The sequence below is a fragment of the Neopelma chrysocephalum genome, unplaced genomic scaffold (assembly GCF_003984885.1).
Source record: "Neopelma chrysocephalum unplaced genomic scaffold, ASM398488v2 Primary Assembly neopelma1_86, whole genome shotgun sequence".
NCBI classification, from domain to species: domain Eukaryota; kingdom Metazoa; phylum Chordata; class Aves; order Passeriformes; family Pipridae; genus Neopelma; species Neopelma chrysocephalum.
In genome coordinates this window covers 723281-746872 of record NW_020897748.1, presented here as the reverse complement: position 1 = coordinate 746872, position 23592 = coordinate 723281, and the positions used below count along the sequence as shown (strand labels likewise).

The following is a 23592-nucleotide window of genomic DNA, read 5'->3' as shown; positions in this document are numbered from 1 at the left end:
ATTTTTTCCCAAAGCCTTGAAAACTCCAAACGAGTGCCAAAGATTTTGTAACATGCTAAAAGAAAGGGACACTAGACACAACTCCACCTACATGTTTAGACAACTCTCTCTCTGCTCCTGTAGCAAAATTGGCATTGGTTTCTTAATCTAATAGACAGAATCAATTAGTGGAAAAACCTTTGGCTAATGTGTCTGTACTTCTCAAAAAATATTGACATGTATTTATATCATCTTTTTCTTGTGACCAAGCAGTCTAAAAAGTTCAGCCCCTTAACTCCAGAGTGTGCACTAGAGGTAAGTGAGCAGAGACGTCACCCCGTGAGAAACTGCTGGGCCATGCTTCTCTCCCTCTTGGACAGGGAACTATTCCAGAAGAAATAAGGAGGGGAACATGGGGGCTTGATGACACCACCAGTACTTGGTACAGATAGCCCTGATGTGACTTGCAGCTAGAAAGATTTTGGCAGCTGCTGGTCGGGACACATGGATGGGCCAGAATTTTTGGGAATCAGGACCTGCACTGATGTTACTCCAAGGAGTTCCAGATTTCCTGAATGGACTGAATGAAACCCCTCAAAAAGGACAGTGTTGGTGCCTGGCAGTGTGATACTCCACGTGAAAGCAGAGCAGAAAGTGGTGACAAGAACCACGGCATTAGTTCAGGAGAACTTTGTCTGGGGGTTTTACAGAACAAAAAGTGCTATGTGAAGCTATCAAAAAGAGATTAAATAATCATCTGTGGTGGATGAAAGATGAAATCCAAACCAGAGGTGTTTAAATCAAAGAAAGAAAGGAAAAAAAAAAAGAAAAAAAAAAGAAAGAAAAATTTGTTTCAAAAGAAGAGTAAAACATATATTCAGGAGTTCTGCTCTGTTACTCAGAAGAAAACAAACCAGTGATTCAACAATGCAGCTAAATGAGTTCAGGTCTGAGATGTGTAATTTCCTTTCAGGCAGACAATGATTCTAAATATAAGCATGAGAGGGCTGCAAAAGGATGAAGATGCACATCTTTTAATAGAAGAGTAAACATTATCCAATGCTGATTTATCTATTGATGGATTTGTGTCTCATGCTAAAAGCATGAACTGTTTCTCAAGCTGAATGCTACCAAAAATTCCTCTAAGAAGGGACTGCTTTTAAAGTATTGCTTTATTTTACCAGATGTCAATGTACTTCTTTTACACTGTAAATAATAAATAAAAGCAGAAAGTAAAAGGGCGATGCTAATTCTTTTAGGCTTTGGAAAATTAATTGGATACTAATTATCCTCTAATAAATATGTTAGCAGATTCTTCTGCCAAATTGTTCTTCATTTTACTTCTTTTTCAGTGCTTTCATCTTTGTCATTTCTCCATATTCTCTTTGTCAGTCTGTCCGTCTTCTTTTGCCCACTTTGCCTTCAGCTTCCTTATCTAATTCCTTTGCATTCTTAGCTGTCTTATTCTATAACACCCATTTCCTCACTCTTCCTCAACCCATTTCAGTGTAACAAGAATCTTCGTTTTTCCTTTGCTTTCCTTTCAGTTTTTTTCCCCTCTGTTTCCTCCTGTGCTGGAGAAGCTGCCTATGAGTTACTCTTCTGGGGTCCTTTTAGGGTTGACCTGGCAAAGCACCACTTCCTGTTTAAGTTGAAGGAAGGTCCTCTGTGTGCCTATGGGCCTGTTTTTCTGTCCATGGTCTTGCAGAGCAAATGGCAAGAAACGTTCCTTCCCCATGGTTTGGTGGGGGACTGACTTTGCTCTTCCCAGAGGTGATGCTGTTGTTGTGAACAAAAATATCTGCAGACCTTCTGTTAAATGTGGTGCTTGCCTCCTGTGACTACTTCCAGGCAGCAGAAGGCAAACACTGCCAGCAGTCTAAAAGGAGGAACAGGGGCACTATTAAAGTGAGAGAAAGGTGAGAAGCATAATGAGAGAAAGGAAATTTATAGTAACACTTCAGGATTCAAGATTCTTTCTACCGAAACACAGAACTGGTGTCTAGGCCTTCATGTACTTTAATATATCATTTGGGGGTCATATTTAGAGTATATAACCATTCTTTAGTGTTCTCTAATTGAACCCCCTGGTTCAGAAAACTACACAGACCATTTATATGGAGAATAAGGTCTGATTAAAATAGAAGTTATAGCTAGTGGAAGAATGAAGGCTCTAATTTCACAAGATTTTGGATGGGCATAGGTTCTATTTCATCATCAGTACTTAAAATTCACACAACAGAATGCAGAATTTTCTAGAGGAACTTTTCCATTTTTACAGGACTTGCTCCACAGCTAACTTGATATAACCATAAGCATGTCTTTTCAAAGATCCACATTAAATTTCTCCCTGTGTAAAAATTTTAAAACCACAGAGAAAAAAAAAACCCTCAAAGTGTACAAAAGCAAATAATACCCACAGATTTCTGCTCACATGAGGGGGTTTGGACAATCCTAGAGGAGAAGGGAGTTCCCACACTGTGCGACAGTTGTGGCACCGTAAATATGAAACTGCTATGTCTCACAGGTAATTCCCTCCTTTCAACTCCTCCCTGTCTGTCTTTCCCCTCTCCACATTACAGTTCCATATCCCTGTCTTTTCTCCTGCCTGCTCTTGCTCCTTGGCATTTGCACTTTTAATTAGTTTCATTTTTGGTGCTTTTTGGATTTTTTTTTTGCTCGACCTGAGATTACAGGTCCTTTAGAAAAAATTTAGGAGAGGTCATTTTGATTGAGTGTGTCAAGTTTTCTTCAGACATATGGATTTGTGTATGTATTTGTATCTGTGTACACACCAGAGGTCCGAGTCAGGCAACAGCAGCAGCAGCAGCTGTATTCAGGGATTACAAGCTGTCCAGCTGTTGTAAAAGCTGGTAGGTGGGAATGCCTTTTGGCACAACTGTAGCACAGAATGGTTGCAAACTGTGCTTGATCCTACCCAGAGAGTTAAGCTCTTGTTGTGATTGCTGTTTCAGTTTTTTTCTCCACAAAGGAGAAGTGGATGCTGTGCCAATCCCAAACGAGGTTATTTGAGGCATGGTCAGAACTGTGGTTTGAGCTGCAGGTCTGCAGAGAAGAAAGTTGTTATTATAGTTGGAAGAGTTTTTTAAAGAATGGTGTCTTGTGAACCTGTTTTACAGATGACTATAAATGTAGATGACTTACCTACTTAACAGGCCAGTACTGGATGTTAGGGCACTTAGAAAAATGTACATTTAAATTACATCTCCAGCCTCAGAAGAGAATAAAAATTAAGGATCTATATCCTATGGAAAACACATCTATTGCTTTGTAAAAATTTTGTGTATTCTTGTTTTATGAACCAGGAACAAATTATCTGTGAAGGGTAAAGTTACTATTTTCACTGACCATTGAAATTTTAGTATCTTTCAAGGCAAGCAACATTTTAATATAATGTATATATATAACACTGTAATATAAAACAACTCCAGAAAGACCATGTTAATGAATTGCAACTCTTCAAATCATGCAGTACATATACATTCAACTTAAGGAGCAAAATGTGCTTTTATGTATGTAGTTCCTTACAACTTCAGTGTTGATTTGAAAAACCAGGTTGCTCTGAACAAACAAGTCCAATTATGGCAAAAATTCCTGAGAAAATGAGAATAAATTGACTACAAAGAGATGTTAAAATTGATCACTGTAGGCATACAAATGGAGCAAGAGGCATTTCTTGGTAAGAGATCACAGGAGATTTGTCACTGCCATGCAATGATTGAATGGATGATAGAAGAACACTTCATAAGACAAGGAAAACATCACACTTCAGTTTGTATCTTTGCCTGTGGAATTAAAGAAATCTTTTATTTTTAAGTTTGATAGAGAGTTGTATGATTTGAACTGAAGAAATATAGTCGCATGATTTTATCAAGGAAATTGAATAGAAAATACTGAAATATGTATTTGAAAGGTTAGAAATAGTAATCACTGGACAAACTCTAATTAGAGTTCCTCCTTTTCTAAGCTTTATCTAAATTTATTAATATTTCTTACGAGGAGTGATGGTGGCTTTTAAAGTGTTACCAGCCTGTAACAGAAAGTTGTACTTGAAGCAAAGCAAATCACAGACTCCACATGTTTTAAAATGTTTTATTATAAAGGATAGGAAACAAAATCCACATTTTTTTCAAACCCAGATAAATAAACAGTAAATATCATGCTTTTAATTTTAAATGTGTTTTGTCTTTCACAATAGGATCTGTAAAAATGGCATTCTTAACTTGGAGACCTGCAAAAATGTATCTTCTGAGAATATGGTGGAAGACAGACCACATATTTTGCATATAAATGAAGACCATTAAAAAAAAATACTACTGGGAACTGGAACAAAACAGCTCTGTGAGAAAGTGCTGAGTGAAGAGTAGTTTGGTAACTTATTCAGCAGAAAATTTCAAATTAACTCTTAGTCAAGATTATTTCAAATATATATATAAATATATACAACTACACAAGAAAACTTCCCACTTGAAACCAAACAAACATCAAATTGTAAAAAAAAACAGAGAACCCTGTGGGGCTTTGTGATCTTTAAGAAGGGATGCTTAAAAAAATCCAAGTTTTTTTTTCTCTATTCCATAGAAATAAACTACTAAAGAAAAAAAAAGGTGAAAAAATAAGGAAAAAAAAAAGCACAGTTACTCTGCTATTGTGATCCTTTAAAAAAGAATCAGATCTTTGTTGTGCCTGATTTTGGAAACAGTGTACTGAATGAAACAAAGCAACAAACTGATGAGGAAATACCTCACCACATGCAGATTTTGCATGTCACGTTGGTCCCAATTATGTTGATGAGAATATTAATTTTGATTTCAATGGGAATGCGGTAAACTTTTTAATTTCATATCTAGCAGAAGAAGAATGACTGCAAGCTGCTTTCCCAAATGGACTTTATTCTGTGACTAAATCACAAAGGACTGTAAATAGAGTTGTCTTTATACCCTCACATAGGTGACTGAGCTACTTTGTTACTTGTTATTAAAAGAATTTTGTCTTTTCCAATCCCACACTTCTGCACCATTTTAATAGAAGAAAATTACTTGTTAGCAACCCATAAGCAGTCATCTGAAATTCTTTTAATATTTATATCCATTTGAGGGTTTTCACCCTTTGCATAGGGTCAAGGCTGCCTGTGCAAATTAAATGACTGTTACAGGAAATATAAACATGCTATTTACAAGTTCACAATTCTTTATTTTTTATACAGTTCTGATGAGCATTTTTTATATTTGTAGCCTAAGCACTGTGTAGAACTGACATGCTTCTGATATTCACCAAAAATGTAATAAGAAAGTAAAGTAATTAAGGATAAAATGCGCACATGCAAGGATATGGTAAAATGAATCCACTGCCTTAAGCTATGCATTTATGTAATTTTTATATACCCTAACTATTTGCCTTCCTATGTACTTTTGATGGACAAATTCCATGCAAAATCCCATATTTTCTTTAAGATAATATTTCACATTCTTTAACCTTCCATTAATTATTCTACATGACATTCAGACTGCTTTGAATGAAAGAAAGGAAAAGCCTCAAAACACAGCTACTTTTGTTATCACACTATAAATCCTAGCTCAGGGATAATGCCAATTATCTGATTTACCTCTACAGAGCAACTGAAGAATTTATGCTTATTATCCTTATCGTTATTCATAAGTTTGACTCAGTTTATTTATGAGACACATGTCCTTAAAGGATTTAATGAAAAACAATATTCACACAAATAATTTGACTCTAGGATTAACATAAATCCATCCACTATTCAAATTCAGTTCATTTAAGAAAAACAATATTCGGAGTGGTCACCTTGAATGCTTACAATGAGTTTTAATAAAGGTGTCTCTGTAATCCTTTTTCGTGGGTGTAATGTTGGCATTTCACTGCTGAATAACATTCTACTCAATAGACCATGGCTGATATGCTTCAGTTCTTCAAATTCTGATGCTGTTGTTGATTTAATTAAAAAAAAATACGTCCACTGAAAAGCACCAAGTTTAGGAAGAATAGCCAAATCCAGTTCTTTGGAAAACCATTTCAGCCATCTTCTTCTAAACCAATCCTTCCCCAGTCATCAAAACATGGGGTGACTCTTGGGGAGTATTTGCAGGTTATGGAGTAATAACAAAGTGACTTTGCATCATCCTTACACATTGCTTTCAAGAAGCCCTTCACTTTTGCCTTCAGATTGTGAAGTGTTGCTGCTGAGGGCAGTGCCATCCTGGCTTGTTCTGGGACCCACTGTTTAATGCCTTTAGAAGTCCAAGGGCCGAATCATCATGGTGGTGGAGCGCAAGGAGTAGCTGGGGCCTTTGAAGTAATGCCACTTGATGCCATTGAGCTTTCCATGGTTTTGTCCAGCTGTGTAGAACATCCCATTGAGATTGGAGGGGCCACAGGCATCAAACCACCACCCTGAAATCATTAATAAAAATTAAACTGCAACTGCACTAAGTATTTTTTTAATAGGTTTAGCTAATTATCAAATTCTGGTAAATAGCTCATAAATAGTCCTAGTGTGGTATGTGTACTATTTTCATATTTTCCTTTTTTGCTTTTTTGTGCTATTCTGTAGTCAGCAGTGCTGAAGAAAGCACACTCGTATTTACAGAATTGCAGAAGTAATTACATCCCAACTCATTCTAGTTTTATATGCAATATGTGAAGCCAAAGCAAGAACATCAAATACAAATAAACTGCTTTGCATATTTAAACAGTATTGCAGTTTTCATTTAAACCTCAGAAAAAGACTATAATTCAAAATTTTTTTTGCATAATTTCACATTGTTATGTTATTTTGAATACAAGCATGATTTAATTTTATTTAGCGGTCCTTTTCTGTTGCTTTAACTGTGATTGTTCAACTGCTCAGTTGTTTTTGCTCCCAGGTTAGATCTTTTTAGTAACTGGATTGTGAAAATAGTGGTGCTTCCCTGCCATAGTAACTACAATGTTGTCGTAATAGATAATCAGCATTTAAAATTGTGTACAAGGAGAGAGGTAGATACTTTCTTTAAGACTGCGACAAATTTATGAACAAGACAGCAAAAGAATGGAAGGACTGAGTAAAGAAGATAATTACAACACTGTAGGATGCTGACAGTCAGAATAACAGCGTGCAGGGGTAGATGATATATCTGATTTTCTGAGTGTGCGTGCATTTAGGTGAGAGTGTGGCCCACTTCAATCAAGGTATATTCATCACATGTACAGTTTGTGACAGGACAATGACATTCAATTCTTAGTCTTATGATTTTGAATGTGAAAACTTATATTAAATCTTGAGCCTTCTAATCTTGATCTTGAAAAGTGCCAAACGCTCCTTATTTAGGTGTCTACAGATAGATGAAAATTCCTAGCTACTCGACTAACACTGATGACAAAATATATTAAAACTGTTACTGATTTATATCAAAGTTAGGCTTAGAAAATTGCTAACTGCCTTTTCTACCCCCCTACCCTACCTGCTATTTCCCAGCAAGATGCAGCTTCCTACACATTAAGCCATTGAATTCTGTGAAATTGCATATATTTTATTACACTGGAAAGACAGGGCAAGAAATGTCTTGCCCAGATGTTTGTGATTCTAGTTCACTGCTCCAGCAGCTACAATGCAAGACTGTTCTGAAAAGTGAAGTGAGACATTTAGAAAAAAACCCAGAACCTTGCTTTGGGAGGGCAAACCAGCAATCTGGTTTACAAAATGACCCTGTGAACAGTTGAATGGGCATAACTGAAGGAGTAGTAAACTGAGAAGTTAGGATAAAAAAGAAGTGTAACAGCTCTGGAACATTTGTGTGACTGAATGTAGAAAATTTAAACTTGCTAGAAGTGCAGGTGAAAACACACATGTGTGTTTTTAACCAGCTGAGAAAAAGAAGTCAGTGGTGAAAAGAAGTGTGAATCTTCAGATCTTTTTTAAACTGTTGCTTTAAGATGAAATTAGTCAGTGAACTTTCTCATCTCTCTCTCCAAGATCTTTCCTTGTTAAGGTGAATTTTAGATTGCCATGGGAGCTAGAGTTTTAAGAAAAACTCCAAACAACATGAAACTTGGCAACATCAAGATTAGAGAACACAAACTGACAAAGACAAACTAGGTGACATGCTGACTCCACTGAAAGTAGTGGGAGTTTTGCTGGATATCTTGTTGGGAATAGAATTTTCTCTCCCACACCTTTCAGAGTATCTATGTAATGTAAAAGGAAGATGCTTAGTTTAGACTGAGAAAGGCATAATGAATTCCCAGACTGCAAAGAGCTAATATTCCCAAAGTCAAAAATGTATTAACCTCAGTGGCTAAGAGTTCTATTTGTCAGAAAGATTTCTGTTTGTTTTTTTTTTTTCATGTAAGATCTTTGGTTTTTTGAATCTTTAGCACAGGTTTTATGCGTCTTTCCATGTAATATGGTTGTACTGAACATTTGTGTCATGTATAGAGACAAATAAGAGCCTAAACATCAGGTGGTGACTTTTGCTTTTGGTAGTTAAATGCCATTTAATTTAAAAAAAGTTATTTTAGCCTGCACATCACAGCATTGTAATCTTCTCAGAACCCTTTGTAAATAATTTTCAAACAACGCTGGTAGTGACAAAGTGATCATCTAATGAATGCCTACTTAATTCTGCAGCTGTCACTGTGGAATCAAAAGGAGAATTTTAAATTTTCAGTGTGTTTCCCACTCTGACTGCTGGAAATGGAATTAAACTGTGAGAAACTCCTTTTAGACAATGTGCACAGTCCTAGGTAATCATCTGATTCCCTCGGTGGTTAACCTTTTATCTACCTATAATGAATGCACTATATGAAGGTATTTTAAACTATGGCTTATTATTACAGATATAATATTGACGATGTTTAGCCTTTGGGTCCAGTGTTTACTCTGTCATTTTTATTCAGATCCATGTAATTTATGTTTCTAGTCCTGTATTTCCCTAGAGTTTGGATAATACCTAGTGTTTTCTTCTTTTCAGAAGTAGCACTTCATAAGGAAATCTTTAGGGAAGAATCTATACCAGATAAATTCTGACAATGTTCTGTTTTGGTACAGCTGACCTTCCTTTGGTTGCCATGTTATACTTATGGGGGCAATAACCAAAGAAAGGGAAAGCTGTACAGCTGATATTTTACTGTAACCATAGTATAATCTTATAGAAACTTAAGATGAAGTTAAACAGAGAAATTCTAACCCTCATTTCTCAAAGCTGGAACCCAGATGCACCTGGGTTCTGTTTACAGTGTTGGGATGAAGAGATGACAAGCTGAGTTAGTTACCATTTCATCCTAAAGGAACAGGAATAGCTCCATAAATGGACTTTTTGAAGGTTTTAGTGATGCCTTACAAAATCTATGTAAAAAATTTGAATGTGCTGAAGAAACACATAATTTTACAAAACATTTGTGGAGACTTGCACAAATCTCTCATCACAGATATCTTCTAAATAAACACTTCTTTCAAAGTGTGTTTGAATGAGCATGTTTTTTTCCTACTATACTCTTCTTGTTAGTGAGAACGTATCAATTTTTTAAAGATGTTTCCTAGTATTACATTAAAAGTTTTCTATCTTTTTTTTATAAATGAGGTGGGTTTTTTGTTTTGTTTTCTGTTGTGTTTTTTTTTTCTCCATATGGTTATGTCTCTCCATGCTCCCTTGCATCCTCTGATGGGTCTTCTTTCCCCATAAGGCCTCATATTATCACAAGACTTCCCACTGCATGTCTCAACACCAAATCAATACCTTTGAAAGGATGCCCAGTTGGTTAGAAAATGGTGCTAATAACACCAAGGTAGTGGTTTCGATACCCATATGGACCATTCACTTAAGAGTTGGACTTGATGATCCTTGTGGGTCCCTTCCAACTCAGAATATTTTATGAAATCTGTGAATGGGTGCACAGGAAATGTTTTTTTCACATGCTTTGTATATTAAGGGAAAGAAGAATGGAAGCAGTGACTTTCTTGGTAACTATGAGGAAGTGGGGGAACAGAAAACAGAGGTTTCTGAAAGAGATACCTGCACCACTGCCACTGCAGAACACACCAAATGAAGAAGCTCCAGAGCAGTGACAGTTTGACCCAAGAAAAGACACTCAGTAACTAGATGTTGGCTTATTCCCTAGAGTTCACAGGATTTTCCTCACATGAAGAATCCTATTTTTCACTACAAGGTAATGGCTTTCCCAAATAAGTATAAAGTCTTCTCTGAATAGCAGTAAGATTTTAACCTGGAACATAACTTTTGACAATAATTTCCGTAGGATATTTTAATCAGGCATGAGAATCATGAAAAGTGGGCATTATAAGAAATAATAATAGAAACAAGATTTTAAAGTGACTAATGAAGTAGTAAAGAGAAGGCTTTCATGGGAAAGTTAAGAGAGTTTTTATTCAGAAACAGAGGTAGTTTCTTCAAGTTGTGATTACAAAGTCACTAATTGCTTATTTGAACTGAGGGTCAGTTCATTTTTTTTAGATTAGCCCACCTCTAATAATTTATGTAGTAACAGCAGCACTACTATCTCTGTTTGCAATAAGAATCCCTAGGTCATAGAATATATTGTCCAGACAAAATATAAGTTCAATTATACATTGATAATACATTGATATACATTGATAAGTTGTTTGAAAATTCAGCTATACAAATAAACAGGAATCCTCACAGTAGACAGTTGCTTTTCTGGAGCAGTTACACTGTGTTCACTCCTTGTGGACACTTATGGTTTGGTCTTTAATTAGTATTGCTATTACCAATAGGTATTGTTAAATTACACGTCAGGCCTTTTCATTAAACAAATATATTTTGAATTCTTAAGCCACCTATGCCAGGTAGTTGAGCTCCACTAATCTGCTTGTACTATATCTTTGGATGAATATGAATGTATATTGAAATAATTTCCACAAATTCTTCCAAAAAATACCTAATAAAGAAGCATTGCTCTCTTATATTTGCTTTCTGAAGTGGTAAGTATAACTTTTGCATGATAGAATCTTCTTTGTCAAAAGCAACACAAAAAAGGCTTTTGGATGCCAAAGCTAACAGCTTTGCTGTTTTGGCTTGTTGTGTAAATTGTAATTAAGCATGTATGCATGTAAAATTCTTTGTTAGGAACCTAATGCTCATCAATTACGTGAAACGAATATGCTGTAAATCCTGGGAACAGGGTAATGATCGTTCAGGTTTGATGGGAGGTTCTTAATTGTCTTTTATATAGTAAAAGAATAGGTGTCCAAACACTGCACATTTGATGGCAGACCCTTTCCTCACATACGTCTCTGTTCTCCCTCGTGAGTACTCTGAATATCTCCAAATGCAGTAAGATCAATACAGGTCATTCAATAAGACCCAAGTGTGTTTGAATGGTAAATTTATATGGGTTTATGGGATAAATGGATCCTATGAAAAGCCAATATTTATTTGTAGCCCTTGGGTTTGTCCATAAAATTTAGTACATTTGGCAACAAAGCCAATAAGAACAATTTCTAATGCAAAAACATCTAAATAGTCCTCAATGATCAAAAGACATAACTTATTTTAGGAAAGATTTCAATGTTTCTGACATTCTATACTTTAAAGAATTTAGTTGATAATACTAAGGATCTGCTTGACTTTGCATTGATAACTTCTCAGCTAGAAGACTGGGTGAAGTTTTGGATGACACCTCAAGCTATTTGTGGAGCCACGGGACAAGCTCCAAAAGAGTGAATGTAAGAGGAAAGATTTAGGGTTGTTTAGTTCAGAATTCAGAAGACAGATTGCCAACAATCTCAAATTAATACAAAAACCTTTCAAAGGAATGCAAAGAAATGGTCTATGCTTTCTAATGATGGAGGGTAGAACAAGATGGAAAACATTTAAATCATCATAGAGTCAGTTAGTCAACATAAAAAGCTTTCTTATATTGTGTAGACAAGCTCAGTAACAGATTTTATTATGAGAATGAATAAAACTAGAAATCTTGAGGGTGAACAGAAAGATGGAAAAAAACAGATAGAGAAGAATCTGTCTTAGAAAGGGACTAAATGATCTCTGGAAGTAATTTCTAGGCCTATGTACTCCTCAGAGTATTGGATTGTCAAGACTACCAGTCCGACTTAATAGATGAGAAATCCATTGGAAAATCCACTGAGGTTTAATAAATACATGGGAGCCTCTGGCTCAGGAAGCCCCTGAGATTCAAAAGATACTGGGAAAATACTCAAGGGAGGTTTAATTTATCTACATTTTTCTTAGGGCTGTACTGACTGCTTTCAGAGACAGGAGACTGAAGTTGGATGGACCTCTGCTTTCAGCAAAATAAAAAAACCCCAACAAATAAACCGTTTATTTCAGTAATTCTATGCTACTTCAAACCTGGCAAGATATCTAGAAAGTCTCCCTGTCTTTTTGTCAAACTATTTTCGGGATCAGAAGTTTAGCTTCTCACCTGAAGCAAGGTAAAACACCTGTATGAACATCTCAGACTGCAGCCAATGCCAAACAAGGAAAACCACCTTAAAACTCTTTTGCTGTGAGCCAAGTTACTGTAAGCCACTTTCCAGTGATTGAAAGCAATTGCACAAACAGTTTGGGGCTCAGCTGACTGGTGAGCAGTTAGACAGGAACTTGGCCCATGAATCTGATCCTGAGATGTCAAATGTTGTGTTGTAATGGAAATCTATATGAAGCACTTTGGACATCCACTCATTGCTCCATTCTGGTGACAGTCTGTTGCATTTTTAAAGCTGTTTCTTGCAAAAAGCCATGGGTACTCTGGGGTACTCTTCAAGTAAGGCTTGAAATTATACGCAGATATAAATATATAACACTGTGCTCAGTTTACCGGCCTGAGATATTAAACCACTGAAGAAATTATTTTAATAAATGTAATTTGTCTTTAAAGTAAAACAAACATGCTTAGTTTAAATTTTCAAAGGGACAAAAAACCAGCTAAAACATTTAAATACCTTGAAAGTTTACAGAGACTAAGAATCCAGCTTGTGCATGTACTTTTGAAGCCATTCCCTAAAATCAACATTAAGAGAAATTCAGGTAGCATAATAAGGGTCTTGAAAGGACAAGAAAGACACACACACAAAACACTGTTGGTGCTTCTGTATTATTCTCCCAGTATTTAATTCCTCATTCTGGGGAAGAAGGAGGAGATAAAGGAGGAGATAGAATAATAGTTATGATATAGACCAAATAAAACTGACAACTAGCAAGATGACAGAGAGAAATATGTGTTTTCCTTACATTTTATTTTCAGCCTTGATTATAAGCGTATCACAGTCTTGAGCTTCAGCTTATCTCAGCCTTTATTCCTGACATAAATATATTCTGTTCACCTCATAGAGATAACAGGCTCACCCAAACTGTCAAGATAGCTAGAAACCTGCCTGCAGATTTCATATCATTCATCATCAAAGAGCTCTTTGTGATGTTGCCAAAACTAACAGAGTCTGATATTTTTTGGGGAAAAAAAACCCTCTTATCATTGCTACTTTTATTAATTAGTCTTTGTCTGGTACAAAACTGAAATATACTCACTAAAAAAATGTTTTGGTATTTAATTCAATTTCTGATGTTCCTTAAGGAATGAGAAAGTCATTTCAAGGAGCAAAGCACAGCAGAGTGTTTGAGGGGAACTCTAACTTGATTAAAGTCTTTCTCTTCTTGAAAAACTACAAAGTACTCAGTGCTGTACAGCCTGCCTCCAAGGGACTAGTATTCAGTCTTGTTCACAAGAGTAGACTTATCTATCTCCAAAGGTTAGTTCCATCTCTTTTTACTCTGCAGTGATTTCCTATATTTGTGGTTTCCTCCGCCTTTGGTAATTCTCCCCTTCTTCTTTATTCATTTGTTACCAATATATTCCAATATGTGGTTTTCTGGTGGATTTACTGGACTGCTGCAGCAATATATGTGAATCTTGTGGAATGGTTGTTCAATAGCAGACTGACTTTAGCAGGGCATTGACCTGCCATAGAAGTCAGAGCAGGAAAATAAACAAACCACTCTTCTCCCAGAATTAACTGTCTGGGAGAAGAGGTATTTCCAGGTAGCTTAGATACACGAATGAGTCTGCACTTCAGCACAGACACAACTCATACTCAGGAGCTTCCCACTAGGCTCTGGACTGCCCTGGAAATAACACACAGATTTAGCATGGACTCTAAAGGGAAAGGCCAACAGTTTTAATTAAAATAAACTGTTGACACTCTTATCCAATGTCTGTCTCCCGAACTATCTGATTAGCTTCTATTTTTTTATAGAAATAAAAAGGTACTTTCTGATCTCCTGTATATGGTAAGAAGTTTCCCAGATAGATGACTTTTCATAAGATATCACTAGAGGAAGTTAGGGAAATTTGAAAAATTGGCTCCTTAAAGATTTTCCCAACTGGGTCATTTCCAGTTAGCAAAAGAGAATGAAGAGCTAGGTTGTGCATTTGATATAAATTCTCGGTGATGGGAAACCATCTTCTGTTAGCAAATGATAGCTTTAGAGCCTCATATATGCCTGAATATGACCTGAGCTGGATTCAGAGTGCCAGTAACCACAAATAATACTGATTTAGCAATCAGATCCAAAAGAGTGAAACATTTACATGCTATAGGATCTTTTCCAGGAAAGTTAGAAATCACTAAGAGTCTCCAGAGAAGATCAGATGTGAAGATAAGACAGGGCCATTCTTGGTCATACAGTCAATGAACCAAAGAATCCCAATTTAAGCTTTCTGCTACAATGTGGTATTCTAGAGATAGAAATGAGCTTGCCCATATAGGGACTAGGAATAAGTATAATTTTCCAGAGAAAGTTCTCGCTCTTGGATTAAAGCTTTAGGTGTCAGTATGGGGAGATAATCTCATATATTCCTCCTCTGCTCCAGAGGGAGCAAATATCAGTCATATACAGTATACTTTCTGGTAGTCAGATTGAGTTGGCGCTTTAAACTGTCCCAGTATACCTTGTCTGTGCTCTTCTCCACCTCGACTATTTCTTTCCTTCTGCAGTTTGAGTCAGCTCCCTAAGGGTACCAGTTTAAATCTTCCAGATTAAAACAGATGGTTGCAGGTCTAGTCTTTCACAGCTGAGAGAATTAGTCACTACATTAACTGTGTCTTTATGTATTATGCTCATATAACACAGAAAGTTTAAACATTATAATTATTTCAATAACAGAATCCCACCCCTAAGTGAAATAGATAATATATTACAAGCCTAGATGCCGATTGTTTTTAAATTTTACCTTCTAATATCTAATTCTCTGTATTTTTTCTCTTCTTTTTCTGGTTGATTCTCCCACTTCTCGCAAATGCCTTCTCTCTTAGCTTCTTTTTTCTTATTTTTCCTTTCTTGCCTAAACAGTTACACGAACTTATGCTTTCCCTTTGACATTGTTGCAACAGCTTCAGTGCAGAAATATTCTGATTGCATCTCTGAATAATCCCTTCTCTGCCGATAGGAATCTTGAGGTATTGGCACTACCACAATATATGTATAGAAAAGAGTAGAAGTAATAACAATAAAGGGAATTTTCACTCAGAACTTGCACATCCATGAATACAACTTTATCCATGGTTGCTTTAGGAAAACAGTTGATCCCTATCGATGTACCACATATTTTCAGAGTTGTACTCACCTCCAGTCAACATGAGAGCACATTTACACATGCAGTTGTCATTGTCAGCATCTTTTGTACTGAATTCAGCACCATGTAAGATCAGGCTGCTCTGTTTTCCAGCAGTTCCACTGTGACCTTTCAAATAAAGTCTGAAACAGCAAGAGAAAACAATGTGTCACCAAAGTAAAAAAGAAAAATAAGAGATACAAATATTTTTCCACATCAGTTTGCCTTCAGAAATGTCTTGTGTTATGGTTCAATCTCTTCGTTGTTTCAGGTGTAAAATGGGGGCAATCAGGACTCTTTAATGTATTTGTAGTAGGACATTGTCCTTGTCCCAGAGCAGAATTGAGCTCAAGGAATCTGAACTGGAAAATGCAGCAAAGGAGAGAGATTGAGAGACAGAGGAGTGAAGAGAAATGCCCAGAGACCTGGAATACATTGACAGAATAATTGAGTACCTGAGAAGCTGGTCTCTTTACTGTGGCACAGAAACAGCACTCCCAGTTAATAGCAGTTCTGTTATTAATCCCTGTGCTCAAAAGAGGGTTTTAGCAGTCTCAGAATTTTTAATTCCACCATTTACAGCACAAGCCAGCAATCCAGTTCTGCCAAAGCTGTCTTGGAGTGATGAATGGAGAATAACTTGGAGTTCAAGCCACAAAAGTCTTCATAATTTGCAATGTTAAATTTCCCGTTTCTTAAGGAGGCTTGTCAACTAGTTGAAACCACAACCATGTGCTAGAAGCTCAAGCTCAGATGCCAGCAGCCAAATGTGAGAGGAGAGGGAGAGGAGAGAGAGAGGAATGGAAGGGAGGGGAGGGGAGGTTAAAACCTATGGTTTCCCTTGCCTCTACTTAAGCAGCTCCATGAAAAAGACATCACTGGGAGATGGATGCTCACAGAAAAAACCTATTTCCGGTAAATAGCTACCTACATCAGATATGTGATCAGTATGTTCTTGGGTTTTTTTCATAAAACATTACTGGAGGAGGAAGATATCCTTTGCCATAACAGCTTCATATAGAGGAAGGAAGAGACAGAATCTCAATGGAGAAATATGAAGCCATAATCCTTACATCCCAGGAGCAATCCATAGCCACTGGAGCAACAAGATGGGAAGGCACACCCCTCATCTGTCTCACTGAACCCCTACAGGTAGGAATGAATGAGCCCCTAGGTACCCCCCAGAGGTAACCAAGAATAAGATTTTGTATACAGTGGGACTTCTCTGAAGAGAAGCTGAGAATCATCAGTTCTATTTCTTCTAGGGTTATTGAAAAGGGGCAAATATATTTTTTAAACATCACATGCAAAATTATAAGGAATAATGAGAGCAGAAACAGGACTTAAACGTGTAGAGCAGGAGAGATGTCTGCTTCTCTCTGTGATTTACAGCTGGAGTGTTATCCTAGAAAATGCTTTCCCAACTTCTCCCACAGACACAGTGAACAAGGAGAGCAGTTATGAGTCACTGACTGTTGCTACCTCTTTGTTGTTGTATTTTTATCCAAATACTTTGTATGAATAAAAATGTAAATGCCTTTACCAAAGTTTCATTCATCCATTTGTTTAGATGGAAGACAGGTACTTTACTGCAAAGTGGTCAGAATATTAACAGCAGGAGTAGAGAATATCCCTAACCCATTTTAGCCTGCAGTTGTAGTTAAGTCATTGACATTTTTCTGAGATGAGAAGGAGAGTCTGTCCCCCAGACTGAGATTTAAATAAAACCCAGTTTTCCCACAGAACTTTGGGACTGGAATTCTGCTTATGAGAGCAAAGGCACCATATGATGGCTTTCCTTAATCAAGTGCAAGGCTGCTGTCTTTTGTTGGTTTAGTTTTGAGGGTTTTTTTGTCTTGCATGCATCTGTGGGTGGATATAAGATCCAAACAAAACCAATTGGATTAAACTTGTGGAAACTCATTACAGAAAAGCCTTTTCTGTATATCCAGTGAGGTTATTGAGTCCTCTCAAAACATGAAGGCACAGAACCAGCACTTGGCACCTTAGAGAGTTCACACTTGCAGACTGACTTAAACTTCACATAATTTTTTACAAATTTCTTCCCGTGTGTCCTTTCTCCATCTTTAAAAATGAAGACAGTAGATGCTAAGCATGAACATTTTAAAGTAAAAAAAATATTAAGAGAAATTTTAGGGCTATCATTCTAAAGTAGTTACACTGCCTACCTTAATTTGATTTTAATTTTGAATGTTACCTGACTGAGACTGATGATTACATACCTTAGGACTTAATCCTTAGAGAAAATTTTGTATATAGATAACTACACACACCTAAACATATAAAAATCTTTGGATTAAATACAAATACCATGCATAATCAAATACCTTTGGATAGCACAAAAAAGATAAGGCAAAGTGTGAGCCTCAATAAAAGACTGTGAAAGTTCTTAGTATTTTAACAAGGAACAACCTAGGAACAGGAATCCAGGAAGATCATTACCCAATCATAGTGGAAATTAGCCTGTAATGACCATGTTACTCTATCAAGAGATGCTTGTTTTAGACAAAATTAATCTCAGATCCTTCTTTGCTCATGTTAATTTCTTTGTTTTATACAAGTGAAAGGCTGGAATTGGTCCCATCTTCATCCATTGGACTTTGACCTTGTTTTGCAAGCTGTGCCTATTTTTTTGCACAACAAAATAAACTTCTCTGAGGTTGTGTTGATAGAAAAATTACTTTGTCACATGATATCTATGATCTGATTTGAAATGGCCATACAAGCTCATTATATCTGCAACACTGACGCTCACAGAAGTCTCATAAAGTCCATATAAAAAGCAAATGTAGTTTACTTTAAAAAGAAAGACAAGGGTAGCCAGACCTTTTTATTAGCAAGAACACTATAAAACCCACTTAATCCAATTTAAAAAAATAAATTGTAAAATCTAAGAAAACATAAAAAATAAAGAAATACACAATATTTGGTATTCAATGTTTTCCCCAAAGTGGTAGGGCATTAGGATTACTTACAAGCTCTTTACTTGCCCTGATATTTTACAAACATTCCACTCATCACAGATTTAGGTTTTGCCAATTACGTTTGACTTTCCCTCAACACCATTTGTCTAGTATGTATCCAGTGACTTTAAAAGGATAAAGCTTATCTTAGCTCAGCTCTGAACTCTAGTAGGCTTATTGTACTGAGCAGCATGCAGATGAACCACAGGGTGAAAGAGTAATTCTATTTCTTTGAGCTTTTCTCCCTGAATTGGCATTTGCCAACAGTCAGGAAAAAATGACACTGCTAAGTTGGTACTACTTTACACCAAAATCAGATCCCAATCAAACCCCAAAACTGGTCCTGAAGCAATCAGTTCTTCTTGTTCTGAGCTTCAGTTCAAGCCATATGGGTCCAAACTAGCCTGGTTTGAGATAGCAATTCTGCATAGCACTAGAGTAATTGATGAGACTATTAGCTCCCAGGAGCAGTAGATATCTTACCACTTGGACTCAGATAATTTTTTAGTATTCTCAGATTCAGATTGGTAAAATTGAACCTTTAAAAAAAACCTGTGAATAACTACCAGGACATGAATTCTTTCCCTTAGAAAAGATAGCAATTCAGGGTTGAGTTCATCTTGATTTTTCTTGAAGGAGACAAAGGAAAGGAAATTTAGAATAAAAAGGGATTCATTCCAATTAAAATTCAAAAATCATTTTCAGGTCTACATCTCCAGCCCTTCCACTTGCTCACAGCCAGGAAATTCTAAAGATCAAAGAAAGAAGGGGAAAGGCTGCTCAGATTTACATAATAGGCAGGAAAAGTAAATTCATACTCATATAAACAAGATCAAGTCTACTTTATCTGTATACAGTGGAATTAAAAAAGCAACAAATAAACAATAGCAAGTAAATTATGCGTAAATAGGAGTAAGAGAAATAGTACATTTGTATATTAAGTTTTGAGGACTTCTGATGATATCTATATGAAATTCTAAAATCACTATGAGGAACAGAGCAGCTGACAGCATTCATTTAGAAACTAGAAAATTTCTTAGTTGATGTACTTAAGAGGAAACAGCACATTTTAAAAAATATTGTAACTGTTACCTCTTATCTATTATGGGTGTTAGAAATACCCTCTGCATTTTATTCTTGTGATATTATAGCAGTGGCAGCTTGGGATTTCACAAATGGTGAGGAAAAACTCTCTTAAGAATGTTTTGCTTTTCACCATTCCAACTCCATGACACAACTTGACTATCTGCAGTCCCTTGAAATAAAAGTAAGGTATAGTGTGTGGAAATAATAGATCTAAAAATATCACATAAACAACTGCAAGGCATCCTGAAAAGCCATTGCAAACTTAAAGCAGAAATTTTTCCTTTTGAAGTGATTAGATGACCTGGAATTCTTTCAAATATATACAGCTTAGCTGCTTTCACACCATGTTTACAGAGTTTAACAACTAAACTTGGGATAATTCTAAATAAATTACCAAAAAAAGTATAGTTCTGCAACATGGAGCTATGAAAATGCAACATACAGAATAAGAAGTAAATGCAATCGTAAATCCACATGAAAAAATTGTGTGCTAAACCTCACTAAAAGTGTAGGAGATAGTTTTTGCTGCAATGCTTACAATTAGAACATCTCTCCTTAGAATTTCTATTTATTTATTTTTTTACTAGAACCAGTAAGATGTTTGTAAGACTTACACAATTTAATGTTAACTATTTTTTCTCTATTTTTTTTTTCTGTTAGTCAGCAGAGATCACTCAGTCCTTTATTTAAAGCAGACCCTTAATGAAACAGCTAAGAAGTCCTATGCAGCTTTTTTGGTTACTCTTACTTATTTTGTCTGTAAACAAACAAAAAATACACTAGCTTACTGCAAATATTAATAACTATCATTAAGGGATGTAGAGAACCACCTCAATTATCCCAGTGTGCACGGTCTTTAATATCTTATGAGTTGAGATCCAATTTCACCATTGCCATAGTACTAAAAATCTGAGCACTTATCTTCATGACTGGAATTCATAAACATGAGTAATGACCTAATGTTCTTAAGCATTAAATAGAGAGAAACAGAAATATTGAAGTAGACTTTAAAAGATTCAGCTTGATGAATGGAGAGGGACACATCAAAGCTTGTGTTTGGGAAATACTGTAGAAGGATGTCTCCAAATTCCCATCTCCCTCTTGTCTGTCTCTGCAGGTTAAAATATCCTCTCTCCCACCTTCTCATTCCATAAGGCAGGAGGGAACCCCAAATTCTGATCCCTCCTCAAAGGAGGGCTTATTAATTTTGATGGAAAGGGTCATGGAATAAAATGGATGCATGTGGATTAAAATCTTATGCCCAGAATTTCCTTTTCTGAATCTTCTCCTCACTGAGTTTCCATATTTTCTTACCTTCAGTAGGAATGGAGGGCACCTACATCTCAGCCTTTCTTCTAACCTACTGGTCAGCACTTACACCTGGTGTGTGGGAATACACGTACACAGATAAGTGTGGACAAATATAAACCCACACTGACTGTCCTCTGTGTTAGGACTGTGAAAGGCACCTTTGTTTTTAAAACTCATGTGACTGCCATTGTTTTGTCCTCTAGTTCGGAAATTTTTGAGGTTGAGGAAGGATTTAACTTGTATCTTCCATCTGGTTCCCACTTGCATCTAAATTTTAGATAGCTTCAATTTCTGAAACGAAACCCACTCCTAAAGATGCTGAATTTGGTAGAGTTTTATGAATTATTGAGTTAGTCAAATAATTCCATTTATAATGAAATTTAAATGTAGGAGATTAAGTCCCTCTGTAACTAAAGCCCACTGGACTGCAATCATTTAGGAGGACCCAGTATGAGATTATCCTTAGGATACTCTTAATTCTAGACATTAATTGTAATAACACTAAGTAAGAAACAAAAAAAACCAAAAGAACCTAAAACACCCTCAAAAACAGATAGCAGCCTCATTTTAAGTTCAGGTTTTGGGTTTTTTTCCTCAAAAAGGCTTTGATTAATTATTTAGGAATTAAAAATCCTTTTTTATCAATTAATAAAACATAATGTTTACATTAAATATCATTAACTCCTTATAAAGTTTCCCAATTAGCCTTTTCCTGAACATATTGCAAAATCACATGAAATCTCCCAATAGTAACAGTTGTCCATGAATAACAAAAGCACCTCTGTAACAAAGATATCTTCCAAATACTTCATGATAGATAATGTGTTGTGAACAGGAGAAAAATGTCTAAATAATCACTCTAGAGAAATACTGCTGTTGCTGAGGTTGAAACTAAAACGTGTGCCAAAATCCTGTTAAACATGGAACTAAATACATTGTGATAACTCACTGGGAATCCTAACCCTGGTGTTCAATTTTTTCATCATTTAATACTCCCACTAAAGGACAAAGGGAAACATCCCCTGTGTTTGCTAATTTTTAAAACCAGTGGAAAGACCATCTCCTTGTGGGAGATAGAGCATGAGCCGTCTGTGGTGAACTGGGAGATTCTTGTCGGTTTGAACTGTGCTCAGTTGTAGAGTGGAAGGCATCATAGTTGTTGCTTTCATCCAGATTACAGTTAGATTGCCTAGGCACCCATTTGGATCTTTTTTTCTTTGTTAGGAAATAAAACTTCTTCTTAAACATAACTTTTTTTATTTTTTTAGATAGGAGGGTGAAATATTTAGATTTCATTAGGGCAGTGCATACTCTCCTTATGAAAACAAACAAAATTGAATCAAACCCCAATTTTTTTATCATAAATCAAGATTAACTAACAAACAAGAATGTAACACCAGATAAGGTAAATAATCCTTAGAGGCAAATTAAAAGCCACTCTAAAAGAAAGGAAAATACTTTGGAGAAACTGAAGAAACTAAATATGGTGGAAGATGACAAAAACTTAGTCACCACTACTTACAAAATTTTGAACAGTTTCTAACTTAACTGAGTTGCAAGAAACATTTTCCACCTTTATCACTGCCTGTCTTTGAATGAATGACTGATGTAACAGTACCAAAGAGAAGAAGAAAGAGAATGTTACAGTTGTTTTCTGACTGGAGAAAACCATCAATATCAACCATAAAACCATAACAATATTAAACTTTTCCCACTCCTATCTTTAGCCTAGACTTGAGCAACTCTGCACATGGTAAATTCATGGACTCTTTGTTTAACTTGATTGTATTCCTAATAGAGTTTTAACTGCAAACAGTAGTTCTGCAAACTGTTGAAAACCTGAATAATGCAGTAAGTAGCTCTGACAACTTGAACAGATTTTTAATTTGGTTCTTAGTATTCTTGCTGCCCGCACATGAAAATAATATCCTCCCACATTTCCTTTACAAAAATGTAAGACAAAATGACCTCTGTATTTCTCCTCTGCTGCTCTGTAGCAATGACTCACTGCTGTAATTATTGCCTGACAATACTGCTGGTCCTTGCCCATTCTCCCGTTGAGACAAGTGAAATGTGCCAGCCAAGAAAACATTAATTCAATATATCCAGAGTAAGTACACATATCTTCCAATTTTAAATGTTAATATAAAATTCAGCAATAAATAGATATGATCAGTTTTCCTTTAGAATGGTTTCTGTGCAGCCTGTCTATGGGACAACAAATGCTATATAGTAGAGAGATCCTTCCTTGGGACTGCACACTGTTAACAGAAAAACATGTTTTTTCTCTAAGAGCTTATGTTAATTTTAGCTTGTGTTTGAACTGTACACCTGACAGGTTAAAGGAGAAAAATATGTTTATTTTTGGACAGAGAACCAGCAAAAAAACCAGCCATGCATAAAAAACAATCTACACATTACAGCAAGCTATACAATAGTCTAGTGAACCTCGATGTTGTACTGAATGTGAGTTTATACAAATAGGACAACAAATTTGCTTTTTCTATATTAAATTAGATTAATAATTGACTAAAGCACTGTACTCATTGGGAAGAGGTAAAGACTGGGTAAGAATAATTAAAAGACATCAGGATTTACTGTC

General features: G+C 36.0%; 1 protein-coding gene across 2 annotated transcripts in view; it reads right to left on the bottom strand.

Moving 5' to 3' along the window:
* Positions 1 to 4027: 4027 nt before the first annotated feature.
* Positions 4028 to 23592, bottom strand: part of ANGPT1 (angiopoietin 1) — a 159333-nt gene continuing 139768 nt past the window's right edge. Inside the window, exons 8-9 of one of the 2 annotated variants that reach the window (XM_027692530.1) lie at positions 15622 to 15752; positions 4028 to 6414 (exon numbers count right to left, since the gene is read on the bottom strand). In XM_027692530.1, coding sequence (XP_027548331.1) covers positions 6254 to 6414; positions 15622 to 15752 — 292 coding nt within the window. In that variant the 3' untranslated portion in view covers positions 4028 to 6253. The remainder of the gene's footprint in view (positions 6415 to 15621; positions 15753 to 23592) is intronic. The other variant, XM_027692531.1, reaches the window with a different exon arrangement.